General features: G+C 38.8%; 1 protein-coding gene across 25 annotated transcripts in view; it reads right to left on the reverse strand.

The window, feature by feature from the left end:
• KIF1B (kinesin family member 1B) overlaps positions 1-26,606 on the reverse strand; it is a 90,684-nt gene that overhangs the window by 11,946 nt on the left and 52,132 nt on the right. For 9 of the 25 annotated variants that reach the window (XM_026862443.1, XM_026862440.1, XM_026862434.1 and 6 more), the window contains 18 exons: positions 23,822-23,915; positions 22,917-23,065; positions 22,140-22,318; positions 21,013-21,150; positions 20,014-20,262; positions 14,553-14,671; positions 12,674-12,759; positions 12,398-12,527; positions 11,884-12,043; positions 11,187-11,277; positions 10,648-10,766; positions 9,633-9,688; positions 8,933-9,133; positions 6,793-6,901; positions 6,117-6,183; positions 4,643-4,727; positions 4,278-4,383; positions 2,758-2,784 (listed from right to left, as the gene is read on the reverse strand). In XM_026862443.1, the coding sequence (XP_026718244.1) occupies positions 2,758-2,784; positions 4,278-4,383; positions 4,643-4,727; positions 6,117-6,183; positions 6,793-6,901; positions 8,933-9,133; positions 9,633-9,688; positions 10,648-10,766; positions 11,187-11,277; positions 11,884-12,043; positions 12,398-12,527; positions 12,674-12,759; positions 14,553-14,671; positions 20,014-20,262; positions 21,013-21,150; positions 22,140-22,318; positions 22,917-23,065; positions 23,822-23,915 (2,165 nt within the window). The remainder of the gene's footprint in view (positions 1-2,757; positions 2,785-4,277; positions 4,384-4,642; positions 4,728-6,116; positions 6,184-6,792; positions 6,902-8,932; positions 9,134-9,632; positions 9,689-10,647; positions 10,767-11,186; positions 11,278-11,883; positions 12,044-12,397; positions 12,528-12,673; positions 12,760-14,552; positions 14,672-20,013; positions 20,263-21,012; positions 21,151-22,139; positions 22,319-22,916; positions 23,066-23,821; positions 23,916-26,606) is intronic. The other 16 variants (XM_026862453.1, XM_026862452.1, XM_026862449.1 and 13 more) reach the window with 6 other exon arrangements.

A 26,606-nucleotide genomic window follows, 5' to 3' on the forward strand; every position in this document is an offset into this window, starting at 1 on the left:
GTAAGAGTTCCTCTCCATCCCTCTCACTGGTCACTGTAAAGCATCTCTTCCTTGACTTCCTATGAGTCTCAGTAGGTTAGATAACAAATGCTTGAAGCAAAGACCTTCTCTTCTTTCCCAAGACTACCTACTTCTACCTCAAATAGTGTGGCATAAGACACCACTGCCTATTAGGAAAAAGACTCATCTAAAAGAGAAGAGGGAATACTGAAGAGAACAACAGCTGTCAAAGACTACAAGGAAGTCAGCACTAAAACCCAGTATTTCTAAACAGACAGAATTCCTTTCTATTTCTTCAGGTGCAATTCAGCCCAGACAGACCTCCAAAGTGCATTAAAAGATTCTTTTTTACAAAAAACACTTACTCTATATCATACTTCAGGACTAACATACAGCAACAGAAGAGATCCCTCTAATACTTAGTCTTATAAAACCAGAAGCTTCTGATAGCAAATCAGAATGACTGATAGGTAGGGATAAATCCTATATTGAACCAATAAAGATTTCTAAGTCCCTACTAGCTTCAAATAGATCTGGTAGATCTAACACAAATTCTTTTAAGAAGTTTCTTCAGTTTCATACATGGAAAGAAAGGAGCTGAAGGCTCCCACAGTTCTACCCCAGCAACCAGGAAAGTTCACTTGTTGAAGTAAAAAGTGAGAGCAGCATACACAGGACAGCTAAATCATTAGATCTAGAGTCACCATTACACTCTCTCCTCTCTAACAGATGCTTAAGGGAATGAGCTTTCTCCTTTCTCACAGGTAGAGACTGATTTCAGTGGAGGTTCCTTTGGAAAGAAGCCCTGTACCCTTACCCAGGAATACAGCACACTTCTCTACACTGGTAACAGACAAAGAAGTTACTAATTCTTCATCACCTCCATATAATTTCCCTTCCTAATCCCCTTGCTGTTGAGGTTTTCCATCCCATTTCAAGTCCAAATGACATGAAACAAAGCAAGAAGGTGCTTCATGTATATTATTTTTAAAAACCAGGTTATATCTCTAAAGAGTTTCTGTAGTAATGCCCAAGGCTGGCTCAGAAAAATAGAAAATTAAACCAAAAACAAATGACAGAAAGCAGAGTGAGGGTGGAAGAAAGAAATAACAAAATAAGAATAAATAAGAAGCAGCCTAAGAGCAGACATACAAGAAACAAAGAGTTCTGATCTCAAATAAAAGTTCCCAAGAACCCCTTTCTCCTGACACCCGCTACCCAATTCCGAGCTAATACACTGAGACATCATGAACTGTGCAGTCAAGTAATACAGTTTGAGAATACTGCGAAATACTGCTTGCATTTGCAGTAGCATATTTAAGAAATTACTTACGTCTTACTTGTGCTAAAAATGCCACAGAGAAACATATTCTAAAGGCTAAGTCACTGGCAACTTTAAAAGCACTGCAATGTAATAATCCTTACTTGAGTTGGATTAGGCAAACAACAGAGGTTGTCCTCTAACCCTTTACAAATCTGTGTGGAGTCCCCATGTTTTAATCTTTCATCATGTCTTAGTTATGAGACTAATTTTATAAAACTTTTAGCAAGCTCCAGATCTGCTATCTGGGTGGAAGAAAAGGTAGTAAAACCTGGTTCTCCACAGATGGGAAAGCCCAAGTCCCCAGGGCCTGAACCACCTCTGCACCATTTGCCAAACATGACTGCTCACCATGAAAAGAGAACACAGGTGTAAACATCCATCAGTGCAGCACTAAAGGCCCTTCTTTCGCAAAATTATGATTTTTGGATGAACACCAAGTCAAGTATAGCTTCAAGACTGTTATTCTACTGGATTCTGTCTAGTTAGGAAGTTAAATATACAGAGTCTTGCCTGTCCAAACCCGAACTTGCTAGAACAGTTATACAGGGAGACAAAAACCAGAAGGGAGCAAACTTCTTTCAGCACAGCCAATGGTGCAAGGAGGAAAACGAAGCACAGTACAAGCAAAGCATGGAGAAGAGGAGAAACCGGTTAAAAGGCACCAATGTATAGTCAGAGCTGATTTTTAAGTGGATTTTAGCATTAGTGAAAGGTGGTGAATTGAGAACATTGAACACTTAAGTCTTCTCTTTTTCAAAGAGGCAGAACACCGAAAGCAGAGTGCAAATTGTCCCAGACCGTGCAGCCAGCATGCCTGGCTGGGATCCAGTCTGGAAGGTGAAAGAGGAATCCAGTCTGAGCAGCTACTACACGTCTCACTTCCCTGCCAACTGGTAAACTAAGCAGCAGCAACCACACAGTTAAATTACAGATGCAAATCCAACCTAATAACAGAGGTTGAATGCCAGTCACATGGCAGCCACTGCTTTTTGTTCAGTGCAATTCTGAGCTGGAATTTCAAGTAACCTAATCATTCAGTCCTTGACTTGGTACTTCAAACATGGCAAACATTACAGAGTCAGAGACAGTAAGAACTTCCAAATTTAGTTATTTGATACAGAACAAAGAAAGAAAATAGCAAGGACTACAAGTAGGGACTACATTCTAATGGCACATTTTGAGAATCAGAAAGACTGAACGAAGGAAACTCTTACATGTGAATGAGAATTTATCTTCGTAAGATCCCCACTGAATTGTACCTGAATAAATCCCTGACACAAAGGAGGAGGAGGTATACTACTTCTGGAAGAGCTAAGAGGCACGCTAACAGAATTCAGTAAAAGCTAAAAGAGAAATGGCAGTAATAGAAAATGAGACATAAAGCATTCTATTTTCAAGAATCTTTATGTACAAAGGAAGCAAACAGAAAATACCTAGGCATATCCTTATCAAGAAAGAGCCTGTAAAAACATAGAAAGAGCTTCAGTTAGTGCAGCCAAAAGCCAAACAGAAAAGCAATAGCAGAGAGGAACAGAACAAGTGGACTTCAAAACAAAACAGAAACACAACAAAAAAAAACCACACCAGCCAGGAAAAAAGTCTGCAGACAATGACCAAACATAAGACACACCCCTACCAGGGCTTTAATGCCACTCCCCCACCCCACCATGCACTCAGCCCACAGTTTAAATCTTGGCATTTTGCTAAGAGATGATCAACAGCTTCACTTCACTCACACTCAGTGCTCATCCAAGAGGCACACCTAATAGAAAACCAAAGAGCTATACAGGAATTTCTTGAAATCGCTAGAGAACAGAAAGTACAGGGCTTTCCAACTGCAAATCCAATAGTATCAGACTAGAAATGAGCAACAGTCCCTTTACATCCAGTTATACTGATCCATTAATTCAAATTCACTAAAAATGAAATACCCACTTCGCAGTGGGAGGCAAGTAACTGCTGGAAAGCCCATCACCATCTGCGTTTGCAGTCACTAGGTGGCAGGAAGCCACTCAGCTGGTAGGAGCACTGTCCTGAATCCACCTTTAATATCGCAGTGGTATTTCAAAGTCCAAGCCTCTAATGGAGAAGGAAGAAGCCATTTCAGCTCCTAGAAGGATACCACCTCCAGCATTCAGCAGCTGCAGCAGAGATGGGCTCCAGAATGATCCTCTCCCCTCTGGAAATGCTCAGAGTTAAATTTCAGGGATATTACTGCTTTGCACCAGCTAAACAGAGCAATGGAATGATCAAGTGACTTGGCTGATGTCAGAGTAGAGAGAGGCTGTGCCGGCAATGCAGCATTCTGCTTCACTGCCCTTTGTTGCAAACACTGAGGCAAAACAATGTGGAGTCTGATTTTTTACAGCAACGCACCCTAATGAGGAGACACACGAAACCAGAAACCTTCAGTCAGGGGCCCAAATGACTGCAGTTACATGGAACAGACACTCCCTTATTAGAACTGGAGTAAATTTGTGATCCATCTGCATAAATTCACAAATTATAAAGTTTAATTCACAAAGCATCGCTCTTGCTTCCAACTGTCACATGCTTGTTCCAGGAATAATATAGGTATGTACACATCCATAAATACATCCCCAAGATTGCCCTTGTACCTCAATGCTGTATTCTAGCAACAAGCTTAGATGTCAGTTTAAAAGTTCTGAGTTAAATTTTGAGACTCCCTTAAACTGTTCCTTTCCATCCTCCCTTTATGGTGCTTATACATAGAAAGTAATTCAAATGCACTATCAAGAAATCCTCCATGTAGACAGGTGGACTTCAGCTTTAGTAAGAATTTATGACAACATTCATTCTCTGTCTCTATGCCCTGTGCCCATGAAATTCTACATTAATAATAAAGCAACATTCACAGCTTTCCAAACATCCTGCCAGTACCTCAGAGGTCAAAGAAATTTTAGATTCCTACTAGAGTGCTCACTCTACTTACCTATTGGAGCTGTGAGAGGACTTCAGGTACTTTGCAGAGATAATATTCAAAGACAGAATAGCATCCACAGCAGCTTCATCCACCTCTGCTTTATTTCTTATGCGCCCTGAAAAGGATACAAAAAGGAATCAGTTAAAACTAAACCTCAAACACAGAAGGAATCTGTTTCCCCAAATATAATTTCACACTACATGATTAACAAGCAGTTGTAAGTGAAAGTTGAAAAACTTAAGTTCTTTCTCTGAATCTTTTTCAAAATCCTCCTCTCATAGCCAATACTCATAAACATGACAGAATCTGATACAAAGAGAATTATCATTAGTGTTGCTTCTTCCCTGTAGCAACACGCAAAGCAATATACTCACCGACAACAAGCTCTCGCACATCTTTCCAGTGCAACTCACTGCCCTTCTCATGGATGATTGTGACTGTGATTCTACGCTGGATTCCCTGGTAGAGTCAACAAAATACCACTGGTGAAGTATTGCCACATAAACAGACACAATAACTATGTCCATTTTGCATTTATACTTCAAAAATGAAGCAAATAAGATCATTTAGATTAGTCTGTAACCGTGAACAAGCACCCATGTGTTTCAGGGCCCTAAAATCAAGAGGAACATTATATTTTTCACATGTAACAGAAATTATACTTCTCCCTCTTCAATCCACAATGGCAGAGGTTTTTTAACTTAAAATAGTCCTGAAATTGTTGCTGTGCTCTCAAAGAGGATATGTATGATCCCTGGGATATATCAGAGTTGACCACAAAACCAAGCAAATACTTGGGTAATGTGTGCTTATATACCTATATTAAAGTGTATATACCAAAAGAAGTTACTAGAAAATAGCAGCTGCTCATGTAGATATCCCCCTCCTTTGTCACGCATATCTGGTACAAATCAAAATATAACAAAACTCTGTAACAGCTGGGAAGAAGGTAAAATTTTAGAATAAACACCGCATCTGAAAAAGAAAAATTCCCCAGCTGTTGGTTGCAACAGATACCACTCCTGCAAATGTAGAAGACAGCTATCCAGGGAGAAGGTGCTCTGTGTGTGACTTTTTCAAAAGAAGCTGAAATATGTTTGCCTGTATTGGGGATTTGGCAATGGAATTATGAAGGCTAGAATTATTCTGGTTTGAACTGGCAGAAACTGATGAGGACACTACTAGATCCAGAAATGAGTAACAGTTTTAATAATTTTTTTTTTTTTTAAAGGAAATTACTGGAATGTGACCGGTATTCCTAAACTATAAGAAATGTTGCTATCATTTTAAGAAAAAGAGGAAATGCAAGTCACAGGTAAACTCTATGAAAAGGAACTGAGAATTTGAGAGTAGAAAAAAATATAACATAAACCTATAAACAATATTTAACTAGGATTATCCTTAGAATCTATCTAAAGACAAATTATTTTTAAGGATTATTACAGGCATTTAAAATGCACTGAGACATGGTCATTTTGTAATCACATGCAGTAAGAAAGAGCCAATGGAAGTGGAATCCACATGATCCTTCTGTGTCCTCAGTAGAGATGCTAGAGCACACTGAAGGCACAAATCCAGTCCCAAAGGTTCCTGATGTTTAAATGGCTTTCATCTTTCATGAGTGGGATGTACACCGATAAGCAAGGGAAACAGCAGTATACTAGGGGCCAAACATTCTCCTCGTAGCCCAAAGTTAACAGACTAAGTACAGACTGCAAGGTGACTGACCCTACAGCTATCATTAGACTGCTGTGTGGGAAAGAAGACGACAAGATGCAAAATCCAGTCATTAGCATTCTAATCTCTCCTCAGAGATTAAACGTGCTGTTCTACAGCCTTCATTAGTACCTGGTGAAGCAGGAACGTCCCCTGACAGGGCAGGCCTCCAGTGTGGTCCACAATAGCAGGAATATACCTGTGTGAGACAGTGAAATCAACTGGCGGGGAAGATAAACTAACACAGCAGTCTTCCTCTGTATTCTGCTGCCAACAGTTACCTCTCCATACAGTATCTTAAGAAGTAAGAGTGTTTTTACTGACTCTCGTACTGGAACTTTCTACTGCACCACAGTATCAGCGTCAAGTATCATATACTGTACTTCCAGTGCTTCTGGAAAACTCTGTGGAACTGGCTTTGCAAAATAATCCCTAAAGCCCTATCAGGGGAAAACCTCTGTAGCGGAGGTGAACATAAAACAGGGCCTGCTAGATGACTTCTGGAGCATAAAGTCTCTAGCGACCCAAAGGATCTAAACTCACAGCATACACAGGGTCAGTTTTCCCAACACCTGTTCAGCTGGTGTGCATGGGAAGGATTACTTCAAGAGTGAAAGGATGTCATTCTGTCTCTTCAGTCCTTTCAAGTGGGGACAACAAATGCCAGCAGAATTTACACTCAATCACTACAAACCAGCCAGGCCGCCACTCCATAGTGACTGCTAATCATCACTGCCTGAACAGAACAAAAGGTGAAAGATCAAACTCCTCACACCCACTGTTCTTAAAAGATTAATATGGGACTTACTCCCCTGTCGGCTCCAATTCGCTGATCTCGAACCACACAAGGAGGTCATATTTGCTCACACTCTGGCCCAAGCTGGGTTTGCTCATAGTATTTAGCTTTGTCGCCGGCACTTGAAGACAGAAAGAAAAAAAAGAAAGAAGAAAAAAAAAAAGAATGGTTTACAAAGACTGAACAAGTAAAGCTCACCTTAGGGCTCTCAGAAACATGTAATTTCTGTGATCCTACGCATTCTACGTACATACGCAGACCACATCTTTTCCATGAAAATAGTGTTGCTTACAGCAGTCATTATTTCTCAAAGGGATGTTTTTTAACATTTCATTTTAAAAATATAAGTTACTAGATTTAAAAAAAAAAAAATTAAGTAACAAAAGCGTATCCAAGAATCTCGCAAAAAATAAGCAGTTTCTCTACATTCACAGAAAAAAAGTTTCCTCAAATGTGCATCACTTACTTTATGGCTTAACAGTTTATGATTTAGAATTGCATGGGTCTGTGTCTGCAACACTACTCACCCATGAAGTACATTTCCCCTTCCCCACACAAGTTAAAAAAATGTAAAAAAAAAAAAAACAAAAGAAGAAGAAATTAAAACTTTGGTCTTCACTTCATGTTCCAAACTGCTAGTCTCCTGTACCAGTTTAGATAAGACAATGTGTATGTAAAAAGGCTGAACTAGACTTATTCCATAGCCATAATTCTGCCAAAGTATGTTTCTGGGCTCCTTATGTTTTGGTATTAGTGATTACTACTGGCCAGATCCCCTTTAATTCCTTTCATACAAATGTAGGGATAAACCATGCTAAAAAAACAAATGGGATAACTGAAATTCTCGAGATAACCTGATATGCCTTCACACATACTTGCATCACATCTTTTAGCTATCATTACACAACCTCTTATCTGTTTGTTCATGCCATTTTGTAAATGGGGACATTTTAAAAGCTTAGTTTCTGTGTATGCTGCAGGTATTTTTGTAACTCTGCAGTTGATCTTCCATTTTTTTTCCTTTCACGTACTAAACTCATTCTTTTTATTAAGCCAGATAATTATTGTCCCTTCTACGGTCTCAAGCCCCATTCTTCGCTTGCTCAAGTGTTCTTTAGGTTGTCCTGTCCTCACATCTCTGTATATCTTTCAGCTTCCACCATGACTTAATTTTCCATGCACTGGAAGGGCACAACAGTCCCCAGTTAAGAAAAGGTCCTTATAGGTGTGTCTGTGTAGTCTCTTTTCAAGGAAAAAAAACAAGTGAACTCTCTTTCTTTTCTGGGTAAAATAGCAGCTACCTCAGAAGGACAGATTTTACAAGAATCAGTTATTCTCAGCACTACAGTTCCATCACGCTAGGTAGTAAGCTTTGGTGTCACCATTTACTCTTCCCATTCATTTCTCAGGGTAGTCACTCTCGTACACCCATCATATCATGTAACTGCACATCAACAGCTGGACTCAGTCCTGATGACAGCAAGAGGAACATCAAACACACCAAGTTTACGTGGTTCTAAGTCACTCAAGTTTACTGCTAAGCAGAGAAACTCAAAAACACCAGAAGAGAGAAACAACAGAAAGACACATTTAACTAAACACAAAAGCCAGTTCTAGTAGTTCTCATGGACTTGCCCTGGCACAATTAAGAACCAGAATGTCATCCTCTTTTTTTTTTTTTTTTTTTTTTTTTTTTTTTTTTTTTTTTAAATAATAAAACAGAACACAAATGTAAGAGAGGAACAGCACTATCAGTGGCAAAATGATGAGCAAAAACGAAACCTATACAGAACACAGCAGAATGTCTCCTCTACAGCTAGCTGTTTTTTCATTTGCAGCATCTCTCATCCCAGTATCACAAAATTATGTAAAGAACACACACAAAAAAGTCAGAGGTCCAGGGAAGTTTCAGGGAATAGATCCAGTGACACAGAAAAATATGTGATACCTAGCATGCTGGAGCTTACAGACTCTCTGTATGATTCTCTCTAGAATAGCCCTAAACTTAAGCACAGCACCATCCTTCCATGACCACAACCATGGCAGTTTCTAGTCCCAAGAACACTACATAATAAAGATAAGCAAAAAGGAATTTTGAAGTGTGTTTTGGAACTACTTCTACATCTACCATAGATCAAGTTTGGCTACTAACCATCTCGTTTAGGAACCCGCTCACTCTGACAACTGGGAACAGGCAGAAAGAGAAAAGGTGGCAGCTGGTCAGCTCCATCCTGGAAAGCAGCCACAGCAGAGGATGCAAGCACGTTGGCATGCTCGGATAGCGTGTTCAGCACATGCACGTTTACATAGCCAGACATAAGATACCTAATCAACTCAATTTTTCTTTCATGGTCTGCAAAGGGAATGGAACACACACAAAAAAAGGGTGGTAGAAATATGCAGATGAGAGAAAGCTGGAGAAAGAGGAAATTAAGAAGTGAAATGGAAAAAAAGAAACACAAAAGAGTTCAGAGCATGCATTATTACAGTTAAACAAAGAAAACCAAGGATCATTTCAACAAGACTGACTCACTAAACAAGAATGTTAGAGAGCAAAAAGATGAAACAGTTAATGAATAAGCAAATTCCAGTCAAGTGCTCAGAAAGCACATGAAGAGCCACAGCCAGATCTCATGAAATATAGTTAACACCTCAGGAATGAAATTCTACCCTTCACTTCCTGCAAGAGGAGGTTGAAAAGAATGTAAAAAAGAAGACAGCCAGCAAAGATGGATCCAATACCCTCTGCAAACTCACTCCATTGTATTTCTTGGTGTCCTGAATAGCTAGAACACTACAACCTTCCTTTTCAGTAGCAGATGTGATGTACAGAATTAGAGAACTGTTCTCACCTGGCTTTGAGAGTGGCATAGGGGGAGGAAAGAATCTTCGGGAAGGCTGTGGAGGGCTATAAAGAAATAAAAAGTTTTCAATACAGTGGCAATTAAACCTAAAATACATAAACAAATACACACACATGCCTGTTTGTATACACTCCACCCCCCAATACAGTCCTTACACCCATTTCTGTCTCTAAAAACATCCTCACAATCCCATGAAGACAGGTAAATATCACCTGCCAGGGAAACAAGTGGACTCAGCCCACTTCTCAGACTATTCTATATCCTTTTTTCTGACTTAATTAATCCTGTCAGTAAAAAAATATATATATATATTTACAGTTTCCAACAGCTCTACCCCCATTCTGCACTGAAAGTGTCAGTAGGTAACAGGCATTTCCTGAAACAAGTTATGGAAAAGAACAAGCCTCAGTTGACATCTCCTCCTAAAACCAGCAGCTGCTGCCTTCAGTTGAGGGCTAACCAGGCCAAGCAATCCAGACAACTGCCTCTTCCCTTAAGCTATGAAGACAAGAATGATTAAGGCTCCTTTCCCCAATTCCCAAAATTCAAATGCACCACAACTTTGGCACTAGTATGTCAGAAAGCTGAAAGCCTTCTGTTTTCCCCCCAGTCTTGTGTGTCTGTGTTTATTCATCAGGCCACTTGCCCTGAGGGATGTTCCAATGTTCCAAACCATTCCAATGCATCTTGGAGCATTGTTAAGGTTTACCCAGAACTCACTGAGATCACCACTGAAGTGCTGAGTACAATATTCTACCACCACAGTGTGTGCAGGGTGGATGCAGCTGTGTTGGCAAAACAGCTTTCCATGTTTGAGAAAGCAGAACAAATCCATCATTCACTAACAAAAGATCCTACAGCGGGTAAATAGGCCTCTGTCAGGAATCCTACTCCTGAGGGTGTGGCTATGTAATTTCAGGAGTATGAAAAAGTACTGCCCGAACTGCAGAGCTAACCTGAGCATGACCACAAACAGCCTTTACGCCACAATAGTGGACGATACCTGTTGAGATCCTGTCCTTGCAGATGGAGAGGATGCTGCTGGTAATGCCCAAAGACTTCAAACACAATAGGCTTCGTTTTGATGTAGTCCACAAATGATTCCGTCACTTCCACAGCAATCTATCAGGCAAAGTAAAGAAAGAAGATGAGACAATCAAAAAGGAAGTCTTACAAGTCTGGATTACACAGTTCATAAAAATAGATATATTCAGTTCATCTGAGATCATGAGCACTGCTTTTCACATATTTTTTATTTCCTGAATTCTAGACTGCTTTCACTGAATGTCCTGAAAAAGGAACAGAGAGTTCAAAGGCAGGAAGTAGAGATAAAACAGAAGAGTTAAATTTGCCACACAGAATCATTCTGTATTTTGTTCTCTATTAGTAATGATATCATTCACCTGATCACTCCTGCTATTGTCTATTCTCAGTAACTCCCCTCATCCCCCTTTCCCATACACCTTTTATGAGTTTAGCAAGGCTACACACAACTCCCAGTGCTAAGACAGGCACTTACCATTCACATAAAGCTTTACTTACATTCTGAACATGGTAAAACCCAAGGGGAGTCCCTCGACCATTGTTTTTGAGAGGTTCTGTTGAGAAAGCTTCATCATGGCGATGTAAAAAGCTTTAAAATAAAACAAAACACCACAGAACAGTTTAGCGAAGATTGCTGTGCTGTGAACCCAACACTGAAAGGAAATCCATAAATTTATTCTGCTAGAACTTTACAGGGAGTTGAGTGATGGTCTAAAGCTAGGAATACCCTAGTCTTTGGGACCATTCCCATTCTTGTTTTGTGTCTTTATTACTCCCATTTTTCGTTCTCTTTCTTACGAAACTAAGCCAAAGAACACTTTCACTTGAGAGCTACTGATTTAGTCAAGGGTCATACAGTTTCCATTCCAACTGAACATACGTACAATCTAGTATTGAATTTTGCACATTAAAAGCCATTATCAAGCAAAAACTTAAGATATCTGTAACTAGTAACTTATGAGTCCACTCTGATTCTTAATTCCTTTCTGCAAAACTTTATTCCTTTGTCACCATGCTAACACACCGCAGGTACTGCTCACAACAGGAATTCCAGTAACAGACAAGGTGTTTTTCTCTGCTACACCACACTGCCACTGACGTGAAGAGCTCTCTATCAGACCCTCCACTGCCCGCTATCATTTGCACTCTATATCAAGCCATTAATTCCCCATTGTAAATAAGGACAAATTCTTACTTGAACTGGCAGAAAATATCTGCATATTCAGGAAGGATGCCGCTGGCCTGTAGCACTGTCACACGGAAGGTAAACACACTACCCAGTTTCAAGTGATCACCAATTTCCTCGGTGAATCCTTCCATAGTCATCTTCCCATCCAAAGTGGCTGACTTCAAGTCTTAGGGAGACATACACATCCCAGATGAAATCAGATTTTTTTTTTTTTTCCCCCCTCCTTTCTTTTCTTAAAATATCCCTTCTGGCAACAGTTTAGTCCCGTTTCACTATTTTGCTTTTCTTTTGAGCTCAAATTATTTGTTGATAATCAAAAGATTCAAATACCTGGAACAGTTTTCCTGCAGAGTTCTTCAAATGAGTAACACCAGCATCTATCATATACAACCCATCAGTTACAACTCTTCCTACCTACCTTATTCTCAAAGTACACTGAGAACCCCTTTCTGTCACTGACAGAAGAGTGTCCCAAGACTTCCCTTACGTTCTCCAAAACTACTACATATTTCTTGCTTACCTAGCTCATTCATTCTGTTGATCTCCTCTGGAGGAGTAGTAACCTCAGAATTCTGTCCTTGCCCTTCCACAATTCTTAATTCTTCCAATGATAGTCCAGACCGAGTCATCGCAACTGAAGAAAAATCACTCTGCAAAATCAAATGAAGTGTCACGGAACAGACTCCTGCAGTTTCTGGTTTTGCCATCCCCTTCTTCCTGCACCATACTTATTCTTTATTTAGAAGCACAAACTACTGCACTCAAAGAAACCTAAACCAATTTTTAAATTTCTTACCTTATCAAAATATTCATTATCAAATGAAATTTTAGCTGTGCCAGACTGTCGAATACCAGATCCATAATCTGGGGCTTCTTCATCAGCTAAAAAACATAAAAAGAAAAAATAATGATGGGGAAGATAGGGAAACACCCTCAGAGTTATCTAAATGGAAATTCTGATTACAATGGAAACTAGTCCATAAAGCAGAAGAGGCCTGGTTCCAGTCATCCAATGACAGATTACAGTAAGTGCTGGGAAAAAATCACAGCAGAAATCTATCCATCATGAAGTCAAGTGGGGGAAAACAACAGGAGAACCTATGAAGTTTCATCACGAATATACTTAACTTCAGAGCATTGTGAATGCAAAACTTCGGCACTCTTTTTTATTATTCACTTACTTCTGATCATTATACCCAAGGTAAATTAACACACCATAATACAACCCACATGGGAATAGAGACTTACATTGATCTAAACCGCCATCTAAAATCCTGTAGCCATAAACTAAGCAGTAACACTAGCAAAGCTTCACAAGTAGATGCTGTAGGTTTGAAAGGCGGGTCTGTCTGTACAATCTGTCCATTTAACCTCCTCCTCTTTGTGAAGAACAACAACAATGAGGCCTGGTTAAACGCCAGGTATTTTTTTCCCACAGTAAATGCATGCTTGCAGGAAAAATCCCAAGATTCAGAAAGTGTTCCAAAGCTTCACTTAGGGACCAAATAATGCCGCGGCCCTTTTTCAAGCCATGTCCCCCATTCCATTTCTATTAATGATGGTGTACTCTATTTGGATGTATAAATAGAATATTTATTTGGAAATATTTGGTCAATGCTAAGGAGACTAAACTAAATGAGACTTTTGTACACATTAAAATAGATTTTATTTCACTTGCTGTTTCAGACCCTGTCAGAGTGATTCTTACATATCTTCAGAGTCTGAGATTTCATTATATGTTCCCATGGAGAGTGAAACTTCCAGGGTTACCCTACCTAAACAAAAAGAAATGCTGGCAGTTAGCCACTGCTAGAAAGGACAAATTATGGGAAGTATCTCTGCTCACCAGCACGGATAAGACATGGCTAACTACCAACAGTAAAACTCAACTAGTTCAACTCACACTGGAAAAGCATAAAATATTAGCAGCTGACTAATGGACCACAGTTAAGCTCTGGCACACATACAAAAGAAGTTCAAAACTGGACAAGGCAGTTACCATCGCCATACATTTATTTACCCTTCTCATCTGAAAAGTTGATAACTCTTGGTGATTAAAAAGTATGTCAAAGCAGCTCCTAAGTCTCAACACATTTTAGTGAGGCGGTGACATGGAAAACTGCTGCTGATTTCTGTATATACTGTGCTGAAAACCATCAGTTCGGGAACTTCTTCACATGCTCCTGAGTCAGACAATGGAGGAGCACATCATTTAAAAGGATAGTTTGAGAAGAGCAAACACTCGGTACTTTTAAACTTTTCTGCAAATTACCACTAGTATCAAACTTGCATATACCCTTGTTTATACTGGGTGTCAGAAAGAAAACCTTTATTTTTAGTTTTTAGACTTACTGATGCTAGTTATCCCTTTTGCTGTCTTAAAGAGCTGTGTTGCATTAGTTGCTAGGTATAAACTTCAGTGGTCTACACCACAGCTTTAGAAGTTTCTGATCAGTAGCACTACTTCAAGATTTACTCATGCTTGGTCCATATGATTGACGCCAACAAAAAAATTTCAAAAGCAAGTTAATAATAAGGAACAAATGTTCTTTGCAACACTAAAATTATTCAGGTTTGAGCATAAGAGAGAATAGTTTGATTTATTTGCCTGTTTTTTAAAGCTACAGCTATTCAGTGTACCAAAGATTTGCAATGTAAAGCTCTCGGTATCTCACCTGCTATAGCTTGCACTGCTACTCGCAGAAATCCTCGTACTTCTCCTTTCTCACTAACAACAGCTACTCTGTGAATAAGAGGCACCGGGTACAGTAGATTGCTCAGGTATACAAATGCTCTGGTAATGGGAAGCAAAGAGAAAACACAAACAGCATTAGGCAATCATCTGTGAAACCAGACTGCAGTATTTGGCTGGCTAATGTAACATTCAAATCCTCAGACAGCCTACTTCACTCCATCTATTAGACCTGCACTGTGGTCATGTATCCACATCGTCCACACAGGGCTCTGCAGCAGTGTGAAAGCCACGTGAAGCCACAAAATGTTCTAAATCAGAGTATACTGGAGACACAGGGCTTGTATTAGTGAGTTACAAAACATATGAAGGAGACAATTTAAGATGATGGCTTTATAGAAGGTAATTTTAAATGCACTACAATTGTAAATGGAGCTGTTGGCAAGATGGTAGAAGTCTATAATGAGTAGCTCCTTAGTAAGGAATTGTTTGTTTTCCACCCCATGAGTGTTGTTTGAAGTGATAAATTAAAAGGGAATTGATCTACTGTGTTCACCCAGCCTCAAATATCTTACTGAATATAAAAAAAAAACATTCTTTAGAACAGATTGACTGTACGTTTTCTCTGTCCTGTGTTAATTTGATAACACTGCATACAGAATAATCAGAAATTCTCAATAAACCGTAAGTTCCTTGGAAGATTCACTGAGTGTACTGATAGTGGAAGACTGACAGTCTTTCGGCTAAATATCTCTAGGAGAATTCTATTTCTTTCCTAGCTTCCCCCCAAAAAAACCAACAAAACACCACAACAGTATACTAGAGCAATCATTTAGAAATTTCAGTTTACAACAGTAAAATCAGTATTTAGGCCCAGTACTGGATGATCGTGCCATATACTAACTTTTAAGTTACATATGAGCAGGGCCTATTTTGGAACATTAACAAGTTTTATTGTATAGATTTTTAATTAAAAGTTAGACTAACGTTATTAAGTTATTTTAAGTTTCTGCAATGAATTGCAGAAGTTCTTAAAGCACCCCACTACAGTGTGATTAGCTCGACCACAACTTTCAATGTTGAGAAGCCTAACAAGTCAGGAAAAGAATGGCTCTCAACAAGGGGGGGGAAGGAAATCGAAGACCTTATTTATTAAACGAGCTGTTTCAAAGTTCAGAAGAGTACTGAGATGCATAGAAGTTTAACCAATCGTTTTACCAGTCAGTAAATTCAAAGTGACTAACCAATTATGTGTGTAAGTTTTAATGAATTTATGCATATTAAATTATACTAAAGATCAGTCATTAACTAGATTTCCTTCTTACAGTCCTTTTTATTTGTCTTTATTATTAAGCTTAATTAATTCCTCAAATTTATAACTGTTACTGGTTAATACTCATAGGGAAAGTCCTGCATGACAAAAGAGGACTCAGAAATAAAGATGTTCACTGCCTCTGTCTGAAGACATCAGCTGTAGAATTTTTTCCATGAACACAGCAAAACTGAACCGAACTCAATTCCTTGTGACACAGAGCTAAGGACCAACGTTAGGAAAAGGTGTTTCTCCTTGGGTTCATATGCCCGTTCCCAGAATGAATGAATTATCTTGAAATGACAAGGTAGTCAAACAGGTGTCAGTTGTGAACCAAAGAAACAAAAATAATGCTACTAAAAAACAAAGTGGTGACAAAATGCAATAGAGAAGAGAATGATTAATAAGGCTATAAAAGTAGCAAAACAAAAAATGAAGAAAACCATACAACAACAAAAAAACAACTGCAACGTAACACTTGACTAGGATTAGGATGTAATTCCTTTTCAGTCTGCTCCAAAGTGAGGTAAGCACTGACAAAGCAGGGGAAGGGAGAACAGACTAAATTTAAAGTAACAAAATGAAAATTTACTGGGTTGATGGTTTGTTTTTTGTTTTTTTTTTCCTCTAAGAAAACATTTTCATTTTTAGCTTTTCAATTTCAGGTAGTACTCATTTGAGAAAACAGCATCCCACCATACAAGAAAACAGTCCCTCACGCTAACAAACTGGAATCGTTCACTTAGACTGGACCAGGGATGGAGTTCAGGAAGGTATGTAGTTATATGCTCAACAGGAAAAACACACGCAGTTTGAAAACCACATTTCAAGCTAGGGAGAACGGACATTTTTCCCCAACAGAAAGGAATCTAAGTAGCCTTGCACTGGTAGGTATACAGTAAGAGACAGTTTCACTAACTAAAAGGCAGCCATCACAGAAGCCTTCCTATTTCAAAGTCAAAATAGTGGAAAGTTAAAGCATTAACTGCATGAAAAATAAAAATATATTTTTATTTGCACGGCTAAAGTTCTGAAGCTGCTGTTCAACAGCCAAAGCATTCACTTTCATTAGCAACAATTCTGTCACCTCAGTAAAATGACCATCCCAAAGAAAAAAAAAAATTGATCGTCTTCCTTAACTCCCCTCCATCTAGACACATAGCTCACTGGAATCATTTTAACTTAAAGAAAGAAAGGCACACAATGCAAAAAGTTTTAAGCTTCCTGTTTGGTGACGAAAATGCTGGATCTCGTCTGTAGAATGGAGAGCAATAGCACATTTGCTGTACAGAGAAAAGAGCTGGTTTATGGAGCAGCACTGCCTTCCAGTGCCATTCCATCTGCTTCATCACAAGACAGTACCAAGTTAGGAGTGGATGAAATCTTAAGGTTATCCTCCTCCTCTTCCCACGTCTGGGAGGACTCCCACTCCCAAACACCCCATATGCAAGTGTCCCCCTGCACCTTAGCCCAGCAGACTGAAAGAGGGGGAGCTGTATTAGCAGAAAGATTGGTGAGGTAAAATGGCATACTCACAACAAAACTAGAAATGAAATTTAACAAACACAATTTTTTTTTAAATAATCAAAACAAAAACAACAGAACTCAGGATGATGACAGATATTTTAAAACAAACACATCAATTCAAGTTTTAAATAAAATATCCCATAGTCCTCTCCCACCTCCCTTAAAAACATAGCAAATACTTGATATGTCACACTATGAAAGAGAATCAGCTAAAAAACAGCCCAGCATGCCACAAGAGATGGCTAAAGGGACCAGCTCTTTTTTTCCTTTTCTTTAATAGTTATAGTACAAATAAGAGAGTCACAGCACAGAGAAAAAAAAATACTGATGCCCAAGGAGTTGGATAACTACATGACCAATTTCTCTTCCTCTCCTTCATGACCTGGACTCATTATTGCTGATGATACCCCCCAGAAAACAGTACAAATTATTATATTTTTGTCCTACACATTCCACAACACATTAACAAAAGTACACAAAAGTGCTAAGGAATTTTGGTTCTGTTATAAAATGAACACTGCCTCGTGCTCATGACAATATCTACCTAGATGGACATACCCAGTGTAAGTCACACTGCTCAAAAGCAGAATTCTGATGCTGGAAGACACTGAGGAACCAAAACGGTTTCTACTCAGTGGTGCTAAACAGTCTAACAGCTTTCTGCTGACAGAATCGGCACAACAGAAATAGAAACAGAACAGAAACCAACAGCTGGGGAAAAGTCATTCAGCTGTCTATTCAGAGATAACACAAACTAAGTTTCATTCCTCGATCCAATTTACAACCTACGTATTGTTCCTTGATCCTTGCAGCTCACATGGTTCAGGCGAGTACCCTGAACTGCTGCAGCTTCATATGTCTGTCTACAGAGACAGAGCTCAGTATTCTTTTTAATACATGGAAACGGGAAGCAAGCTGTGCAACTGCCAGGAAGCACCACTGTTCTCATTACACACTGTATTTGCTCAGCTTGTGTCGTGCTTCCTGAAGAGTTTGTGAAATGAAGATGAATGGCTCAACTTTTTCCCAAGCACTGACGGTCCCGCTCTGAAAGAACAGGCACAACAGAATATGCTGAGTGTGCCAGCACTGGTACCAGAAAGCCACTGCAGACAGCACACACATGCTTTTTTAACTAGCTGACAACCACTTCCAAGCCAAGATGGCTTTCCCAAACTGACTCTTGTGGATCAGATTAACCTGAAAGAATTAAATTTTATAAACCTATTATTAGACATTACACACAAGGGCATAAATTCACAGAGATCAAAGAGGTCTAACGCAATTTCTAAGTAACTGTAAATTTTCGTTTCAAAGACTAGATCAAGGAGGTTCCAAGTTTTAATCACAGCGTATAAACAGGTCCACTGAAGACAAAGAATGAGGTTAGACAATACACTAACTGATCTAAAAGCTTGACAAAAGACTGACAAACTCACTCCCCCATTTTTATAAATAATGCAATCGAGTTTCCTGCATTTGAGGAAACTGCAAAAAGATCCTGCTTTCCTGACCATGAAGTCTTTGCTGCTTACAGTCACAGACAAGGATAAAGTCAAGCTCTGATCCCTTCTCCTTTGTTCCTCCCTTCCGCCAGCCATAGAGTCTTACCCCCTCTTCTGTCTAACGCCTGTGGGAACCACCTCCCCACTGTTTTAACAAGCAGACTGGCTTACAGAGGGATCAAATAACAAAAAAAGCACAATTGGGGGAGCAGGATAAGAAGAGAGGTGGAACAAAAACACTAAATAAAATCTTTCTGTTTCTTGTCACAAGTTACATGTTTGAGCAAGACTGTGAAGAAGCAATGCAAAGTACAACTTTGTTTTAATGCAACTTGCTGTCCTTAACAGTCTGCACCACAGACTGAGGTCTAACACCACCTAAATCATATCTGGATTGGTAAAACAGAAACTTTAAAATAGACTAAGCAAACTTGTGTCAGAAATTCAAGCACAAGGCATGGGGAAAGCACTGATAAACACCGCCAGCCAGTGAATTTTAACGATGACTTTTCATTATGTAATACTTGTTACTGAGAGTCATGCATAACCTGAGAAGCCAAATCATCTCGAAGAATACTGTTTTTCTCATCCAGAAAGGGCCATTCTTCTTTCTCCTCAGGCCATCTTTTCAGACACAGAGGATATTAGGTGGGTTTTCCAAAAAATTGATTTATTGAACTGGACTTAAAGAATTTCCACTGAACTCTTGAGATTCTCTTCTAAGGGAGAAAATTACATACAACAATACTATCTTAGTGACCTTGCAATGGCTAAATAGAGTGCTTACAAGCAATGTTTATATCTGTACAGAATTAAAACAACTGTCACAACATAGAATAAATGTGATCTAGAAATAGAAATAGTATTTCTCACATTGTCGCATCTACGGGTCATGTTTTCAATTATTATTTAAGTCTTCGTGGTCTCTGACATGGGAATTTAAAAAATGTTAAACTGAACTCATTCTCTGGCAATTCCAATTCATGTACATAGATATTTTGGCTGGCTTGACAGATATTCTATGCAGCACAAGGCAAAGCCATTGCAGCCTACAGCAAGAGCTGGTCCCTTTTGGCCATTCTCACAGGAACCTCACCAACCTTCCCACTAAAATGAACCAAGGGGATCGGTCGTAAAACGGGTCGCGCCCATCATTGAAGAGGTCTGATCCCTCCTCAGTTCCAACGTCGGAGCCAGTATCATCCACAAAGGCCTCATCATCAAAGTCCTCCATCTCATCCTGCTGTTCATCAGCCAGTTCAGTGATGTCAGAGTCAGCCGTGGAGAAAGTGGGGGAGGGCGTGCGATCAGCAAGACGCTCATTCACGCAGCCATGGAATATGGGGGAGCTAGATATCAGTTAATGGAATACCAATTAACAGAGTGAGGGGAAAGAAGAATGCTTCATTTAACAGCCGTCTGGTGCCATCAGCACAGAGACCACCTGAACAACAAGCAAAAGCTTCAAACCATCTGGACTGCAATGAAACGTAAGGGCAGGGATTGCTAATAAAGTCAGGAAAAAGAGCATCCTTGAACTGAGCAGAAAGCAAACAAAAAATGAATATAAACATGGCCGAACATACCGGTACTGAGAACACAACCATTTAACAGAGCTATAATTCTCATTTCCAACACATATCATTTTTGCAAATAAAAATATTGCAAAGGTGCAGCCGACATCAGGAGTTACTAAAGAATCCATCAGATATTAGGTAGTTCCATAGGATATGACCAAACTATTTGAACCATGTACATAAGTTAAGGCTCTGGGCCACTTTTATCCTCAGTGTTTTTCATATTCTCACAGCTCTGCCCCACTGACTTTAGACAGAACACGGCTAGCTATATTTTTTTTAAAAATAAACTTATAACTTACTAAGGGTTCAGTTAAATGGGATTCCACAAGGTTACACCACAACTGGCAACATCCTAAAGAGCATTTTCTGCTCTTCACTATAGTTTAAGTTTATCAGAAAATGCTGAAGGACAACGCACACAACTAACACTAGTGACCGTACAGTTTGTAACCATTCAGAGTTCATTCAGAGCTGACAAGAGTTATCAGAGTACCAGCAGTTGAGATTATCGTCACATACCTTCCAACAAGCTTGAACCAATGAAAGCGATCGTAAAAGGGGTCACTGCCTGTCATTGTGCTTTCACTCTCATCCTGTGTGTTAGATGCCATTTCCCCAGCTCTGTCATACATCTCACGCATTAGGTCCAACCTCTGCCTGCGTAGAAGAAAGCAGGATTAAAAAATGAATAGAATATGAATAAAAATAGCAGGGAACACAAAGGGGGGTGCACTGACTTGACCTATACTGAATTATATATAGAAAAGAAAGAATAAAGAACAGAGGAGTCTGTATCACTAAGTTCGGTATTGTACTAATTCTGACATGTTTGGGATTCTGGGAAAAATTCTGTAGGCTAAACTCACTAAGCACAAGGCATGGTCATTGCAGAAGCTTACGTAAATCTTGGATTTCATGCAAACTTCTAAATATTCTTCTCTGACATCTAATTCTGGCATATTTTTTACTTCCTTTACTTCCTACAATGTTGCCACGTAATTTAGGCAGTTTTTGCATTCCACTCCAGAAATGTTGTAATTTTGATTCAAAAGTGAACTGACTCCATTACAGACTTTATATATTTTATTGAAGAAGTGTTTCACCCTGCAAGTTCCTTCATCTGAAAGTTATCAGTGGGAAAAAAAAAAAAAGTTCATCAGTCAGTATTTAGTGAATGGGGAAAAGACAAATGTCTTGCCTATCTGCAACATAACGATGAAAACAGTTCAGATTACAGTCACAATTTGTGTAGCTTCCACAGAAACAGTCTTTATTTAAGCTTTTTATTACAAAATATGCCCTATATTGCTAGGTCATATAAAACCAGGTGGCAAGGAAAAGTTTTGCAGCAAAAAGGACATGAAAAAAATTAATGCAGAGAGATGAGCTGTAACAAGCATTGATAGATTTAAAAAATAAAATCTAAACTCGTTACAAAAATTACATGTGGATGCCAGAGAAGAAACGCACTTGTTTAAAGAATCTCGAAAGCTGGTATTTAAACACATCACACTGCCTGGAAAGTTGCTGTTTGGAAGGACACAGAGAAAAACCAAGTACAACAGAGAACAAATAGCAAGGGGTGAAATTTTTCAGTGAAGGTCCTTAGGTACAATAAAGTTTGTTCTCCAGTAATATTTACATACTTGAGTTTTTCTAAGGACCAGTAATGTGTTGCTCCGTTCTTCAGATCCTGGACTTCCACAGCTACCACCGTACGGGGGAAAGGTCTGTTGTCCCGGGTCTTCTCTAACTCTGTGGGCAAAAGCTCTGGTGCCAGTGGTGAGTAGAGGGTGTCTGTCAGCAGGACAAACTGAAACTGCACCTGAAGGGCAAAAGAAAAATTACTGTCATTCCAAGAAGCCAGATATCAGCATCACAAAGGGGGAAGAGACCCAACCTAAGGCAACACATATGAAGCGAGCTAGACTTTCATCTCTGTGAACAGATTCAGGTTTTTTTACCTTTTTTTTTTGGTCTCAAAATGGCAAAACACATTTTTCAGCTTATCTTCCCTGTATTGTCACAGCTAGCAGAGGTCTGGAAAAACTATAGACCTAGAACACCTTGACGCACCCGCTTCTCTTGGAAAGATGAATGACCACATAAAGTTAAAGGCAAAAGGAAAAGGGCCCTGGGGAGAAGTACATCTGTTTCTGATAGTGACAGGAACAGCATAAGGGAAATGAAGAAGAGGAAAACCCATCAACCAGATTTGCATAGGATGTTCATTCAGCTAGAAGTCTGAATCAGAGACTCACAATTTTCTGAACGCTTTTAAAGCCCAAACTACTAACTCAGAGATATATAACCTTAAAGACAAGTAACTGAGCATTTGAAGCAAGAAGCAGGAATACAGTCAAAACTGCTGAGTTGGAATATTCAAAAAGCAGTAGCTTTTTCAAAAAGCTTCATGTCCTTACCTTTTTCTTTAACTCTACACTGATTGCATTGGCTTCTTTCAGATATACTGCATTTCCCCAGAGTTGGTCCCTCAGTGAAGTAAACTGGTGAAATTTCCACTTCCTGAAAGCCCACTGGGCGAGTTCATACTCATGTCGTGTCCAGGGCACTAGGAGAGCAAAGGAACAGAGAAATAAAACACTGAGGCTTCTTCTCTAAACCATCACATGCAACATCTAATACTAGTGCTGACTGTGTCATCAAGTTCTCAACATCTTTTCTGGAAGAACAGAAAACAAAAAGCTGCATTTTTATTATTCTGTGAGGAAAAACTGGATTCAAATCTCCTCACCACTAGCAGCGGAGATATAATGATCAAGTAAGGAGATCTGGAACAGAGAAAACAAAATAAATTCTACTTCTATTAAATTAGTTAACAATTATTAAAGCCAAATGCTGAAACAGTGGAAAGAAAGCAAGTATTATGGGAATAATAAGATCTGTCCTCTGTCCGGATTTATACAGGCATATCACAGCATGAATTCCACTAATTCCTACCAAGGAGAAAAAAGAAACTTCAAAACCAAAACAAGGAAACAAAGGTAACAGTATTATTTTGGTTTAAAACATGTGAACTCTTGTTAGTGCCAAGAAGAGATAGTTTCCTTCAAATTCAAGACCACCGAATCAAAGCTTGTAGTTAAACTAATCTAGTTTGTACATCAACTGAAATTGGGAATGTATGTCCACTCTTTATGTGGAACTTATTCTATGAATAGGTATTTGACATGTTTATGCTGTGAAGATTACAGATCAAGACAGTATGACTTGCTTTCCAGAGCAAGTCTTCTATTTATTGCAAGAGACACAGCAACTGTTCCTTCAGGCTTGGCTATAACCAAATTATTTGTAACTTCAAACTCACCTTCTTCTTCCTCTTCTTCCTCCTCTGTTGTTTCAGCTGCCAAGGACCGTGTCTCTACCTGCTTCTGTAAGGCCTGCAGCTTACTCTCATAGTCCTGTGAGGAGAGAGGAGATACCGTGTAGGAGGACAGACAAAAGCAGGGAGAACAGTTAAGAGAGACTAACACCTCAGATGGAATGACAGACACAGAGAACAAATACGGACATTTCCATTAATGCTCAGAGGACACATACCAAGATCTGTTGTTTTAATACAATCTGTCCTTGAAGACAGAGGTCAACACAATAAAGATAGTAGTGGGTTTTAAAAATCATCAGATATACGTGCTCATAGTATCTGTAAGAGGGAAAAGTTTAGAATTTTTTGCTCAAGACTGGAAAAAGGGGATTTTGGGGGAACCTGATTGCTGCTTGCAGGGAAGTAGGAAAGAAGCAGAAATACAGAAAAGTGCAGAAATAAATTTAAAACGGGAGGATTATTCACCTTCATTTTCTCAAACGGATTAACAGCACCACTGATTTGCCTTTTGATACAAAAAAATTAATTTCAGATTTTAGAAAAAAAAGACATTTTATTTTCAATTAGATTTTCCTCTTGGGATGCAAGTATCGCTCTCTCACATGTGTATTTAATATATCAGAAGATGAAAAATATACCACCACACTGGCAAGTGGGCAGAGAAGTCTCTACAGTGATCTCCCCACAAGGAACACTTCAACAATACCTTCTGATGTAAGGGCATTTTCTTCCTGTTCAGCATAATCATGTCTTGAAATAAATGCTACTAAGGCCCAATGACCCTTTTATTATTTGCTGGTAAGACAAATAAAAATTCAAGACATTTAGAACAGACACAGTTACTGTGCTTGAGGTCTCAGAGCCTGCCTCACTACCGGATTTTATTTTTAAAGATAATCCTGTCAAATATTACACAAATTAAACTGGCTTCTCAAGATTTTTATACAAGAGTTGCAACAACAATTCACTAGTGTTATAGAGTTCTTAAGGAGAATTCCTGAAGCCACTCATCTTGTATTCCAACCTCCTCTCTTCCACAGCTGCAAATCCTAAAATTCTTTTCCAACACACTGTTCACAGTGAAGTCTCACAGCTATAGAAGGAAAGCTTTTCACTTTGCCCCCACCCTATTTAAGCATCCCACCTAAACAACTACATTACTTTGTTTTCATACAGCAAGCACAGTACTAACACTGCCACAATGTGATTGCATCAAATCTAACACAAGTTCTGTCAGAATGACCTTTAGGCGATATCTGGAAAGGAGATAAACCTGAAGTATGCTCCTTTAAGTTTGTAGAGTAGTATTTCCTGAAGGTAGCATGAAAAACGGTAGCTGTGTTCTTAGAAAGTGCAGAGCTTTCAATACCATTAATTCAATACCCATGACCTTTAGGGAGAGAAAAGTGAACTACTAAAGATATATGGCCTATGCATGAGGGCTGCATTTTAATTTTCTAATATTCTCTTGAAATTCTACTTTGTTAAAAAGCTCCTTCTTCAGTTGTGTCTGCTCCATTCACTCTAAAGTATAAATAAACAGCCCAGCAGCAAAAGAACTACAGACAAAACAAACATATAATCTTTCCTTTGATATTGCTTCTGAAATTCTTAATGATTCACCAAAAAACTATTCTAGACTCAATGAGGAGTTTCAGACTCAGCTACAGTTCTGAAATACCCAGCATACTCTTAAAAATTCAGTAACATAAAAGGCATCCTCTCTGATCTTTTTTCTCCCCATTCATGTAGATAGTGCTATTTACATTTGAAACCAAGATAAAACAGGTCAGATGCAAAGTGAAACAAGCTTCTCTTACTTGCAAGAAAGGGCAAAAATCATTTATTTTCATGTAGTCTGAAGTAGATAATCTGAGGATATCACTTTGAGCAGCTAGATTGTAGAAATGAAGAAATTAAAAGCTCTTCAACTAAAGTTTAAGTAGAATCTTTGTTCAGATTCTTTTGGAGAAACTGAAAAGCTGCAGAGGGAATGATCAAAAATCAGGAGCATTCCACTGTGAAAATTCTACTTCCAGCATGAAAAACCCAGGCACACTGAATTGCTTCAAAGACAAAGACCTGCTTCTTGTCTTCTCCATTTTCAGACTTGTAAGCCAAGTAAGTGTATCTTCTGTACATATAAATACCTAGATAAATAAATGCTTAATATAAGTAGACACTTTTTATTGACTCCACACTAACAAACATTACTTTTAAAACTAAGTAAAAGAATTGAAGTTTGTTTACCCTTAACGAAAAAAATAAATGGGTATCATCTCCCTAAGCAGAAAAACAGGACTAAGATTGCATCCAGGCACTTGATACTATGGTAGGATTTAAAAATAATTGGCACTGAGCAACGGAAAGAGGATAAATTTCAGGTTGGTTCACAGAGGAGGTGCACTGACTGTAAATTTGCTCTGAGTGATTGGTCAGCTCTCCGGGTAAAAATTTCAAGATCTGATTAGTGATAATACACACATAATTGTTAGTATTGATGTAGAAGTGCCTTAACTGCTAGAAAAGAAAAAATTCCTCTAGATAACTGCTCTGGACTCCCTGGAACCCAATGTATATGGTTGTACAGCTTCAAACTGGTTGCTATCACTAGTTCCATGTACAGGGAAAAAGGGAATGCAAAGTTTATTTTGCCCAGGGGCATGGAAATCTCTAAAGGCATAAGAATCAGATTTTGTGAAAACAAAAACAAAAACAAAAAAAAAAAAAAAAAAAAAAAAAAAAAAAAAACTGCTTCCCTTATGAG

Source organism: Athene cunicularia (assembly GCF_003259725.1).
Source record: "Athene cunicularia isolate RWA chromosome 21 unlocalized genomic scaffold, athCun1 chr21_part1, whole genome shotgun sequence".
Taxonomy (NCBI): domain Eukaryota; kingdom Metazoa; phylum Chordata; class Aves; order Strigiformes; family Strigidae; genus Athene; species Athene cunicularia.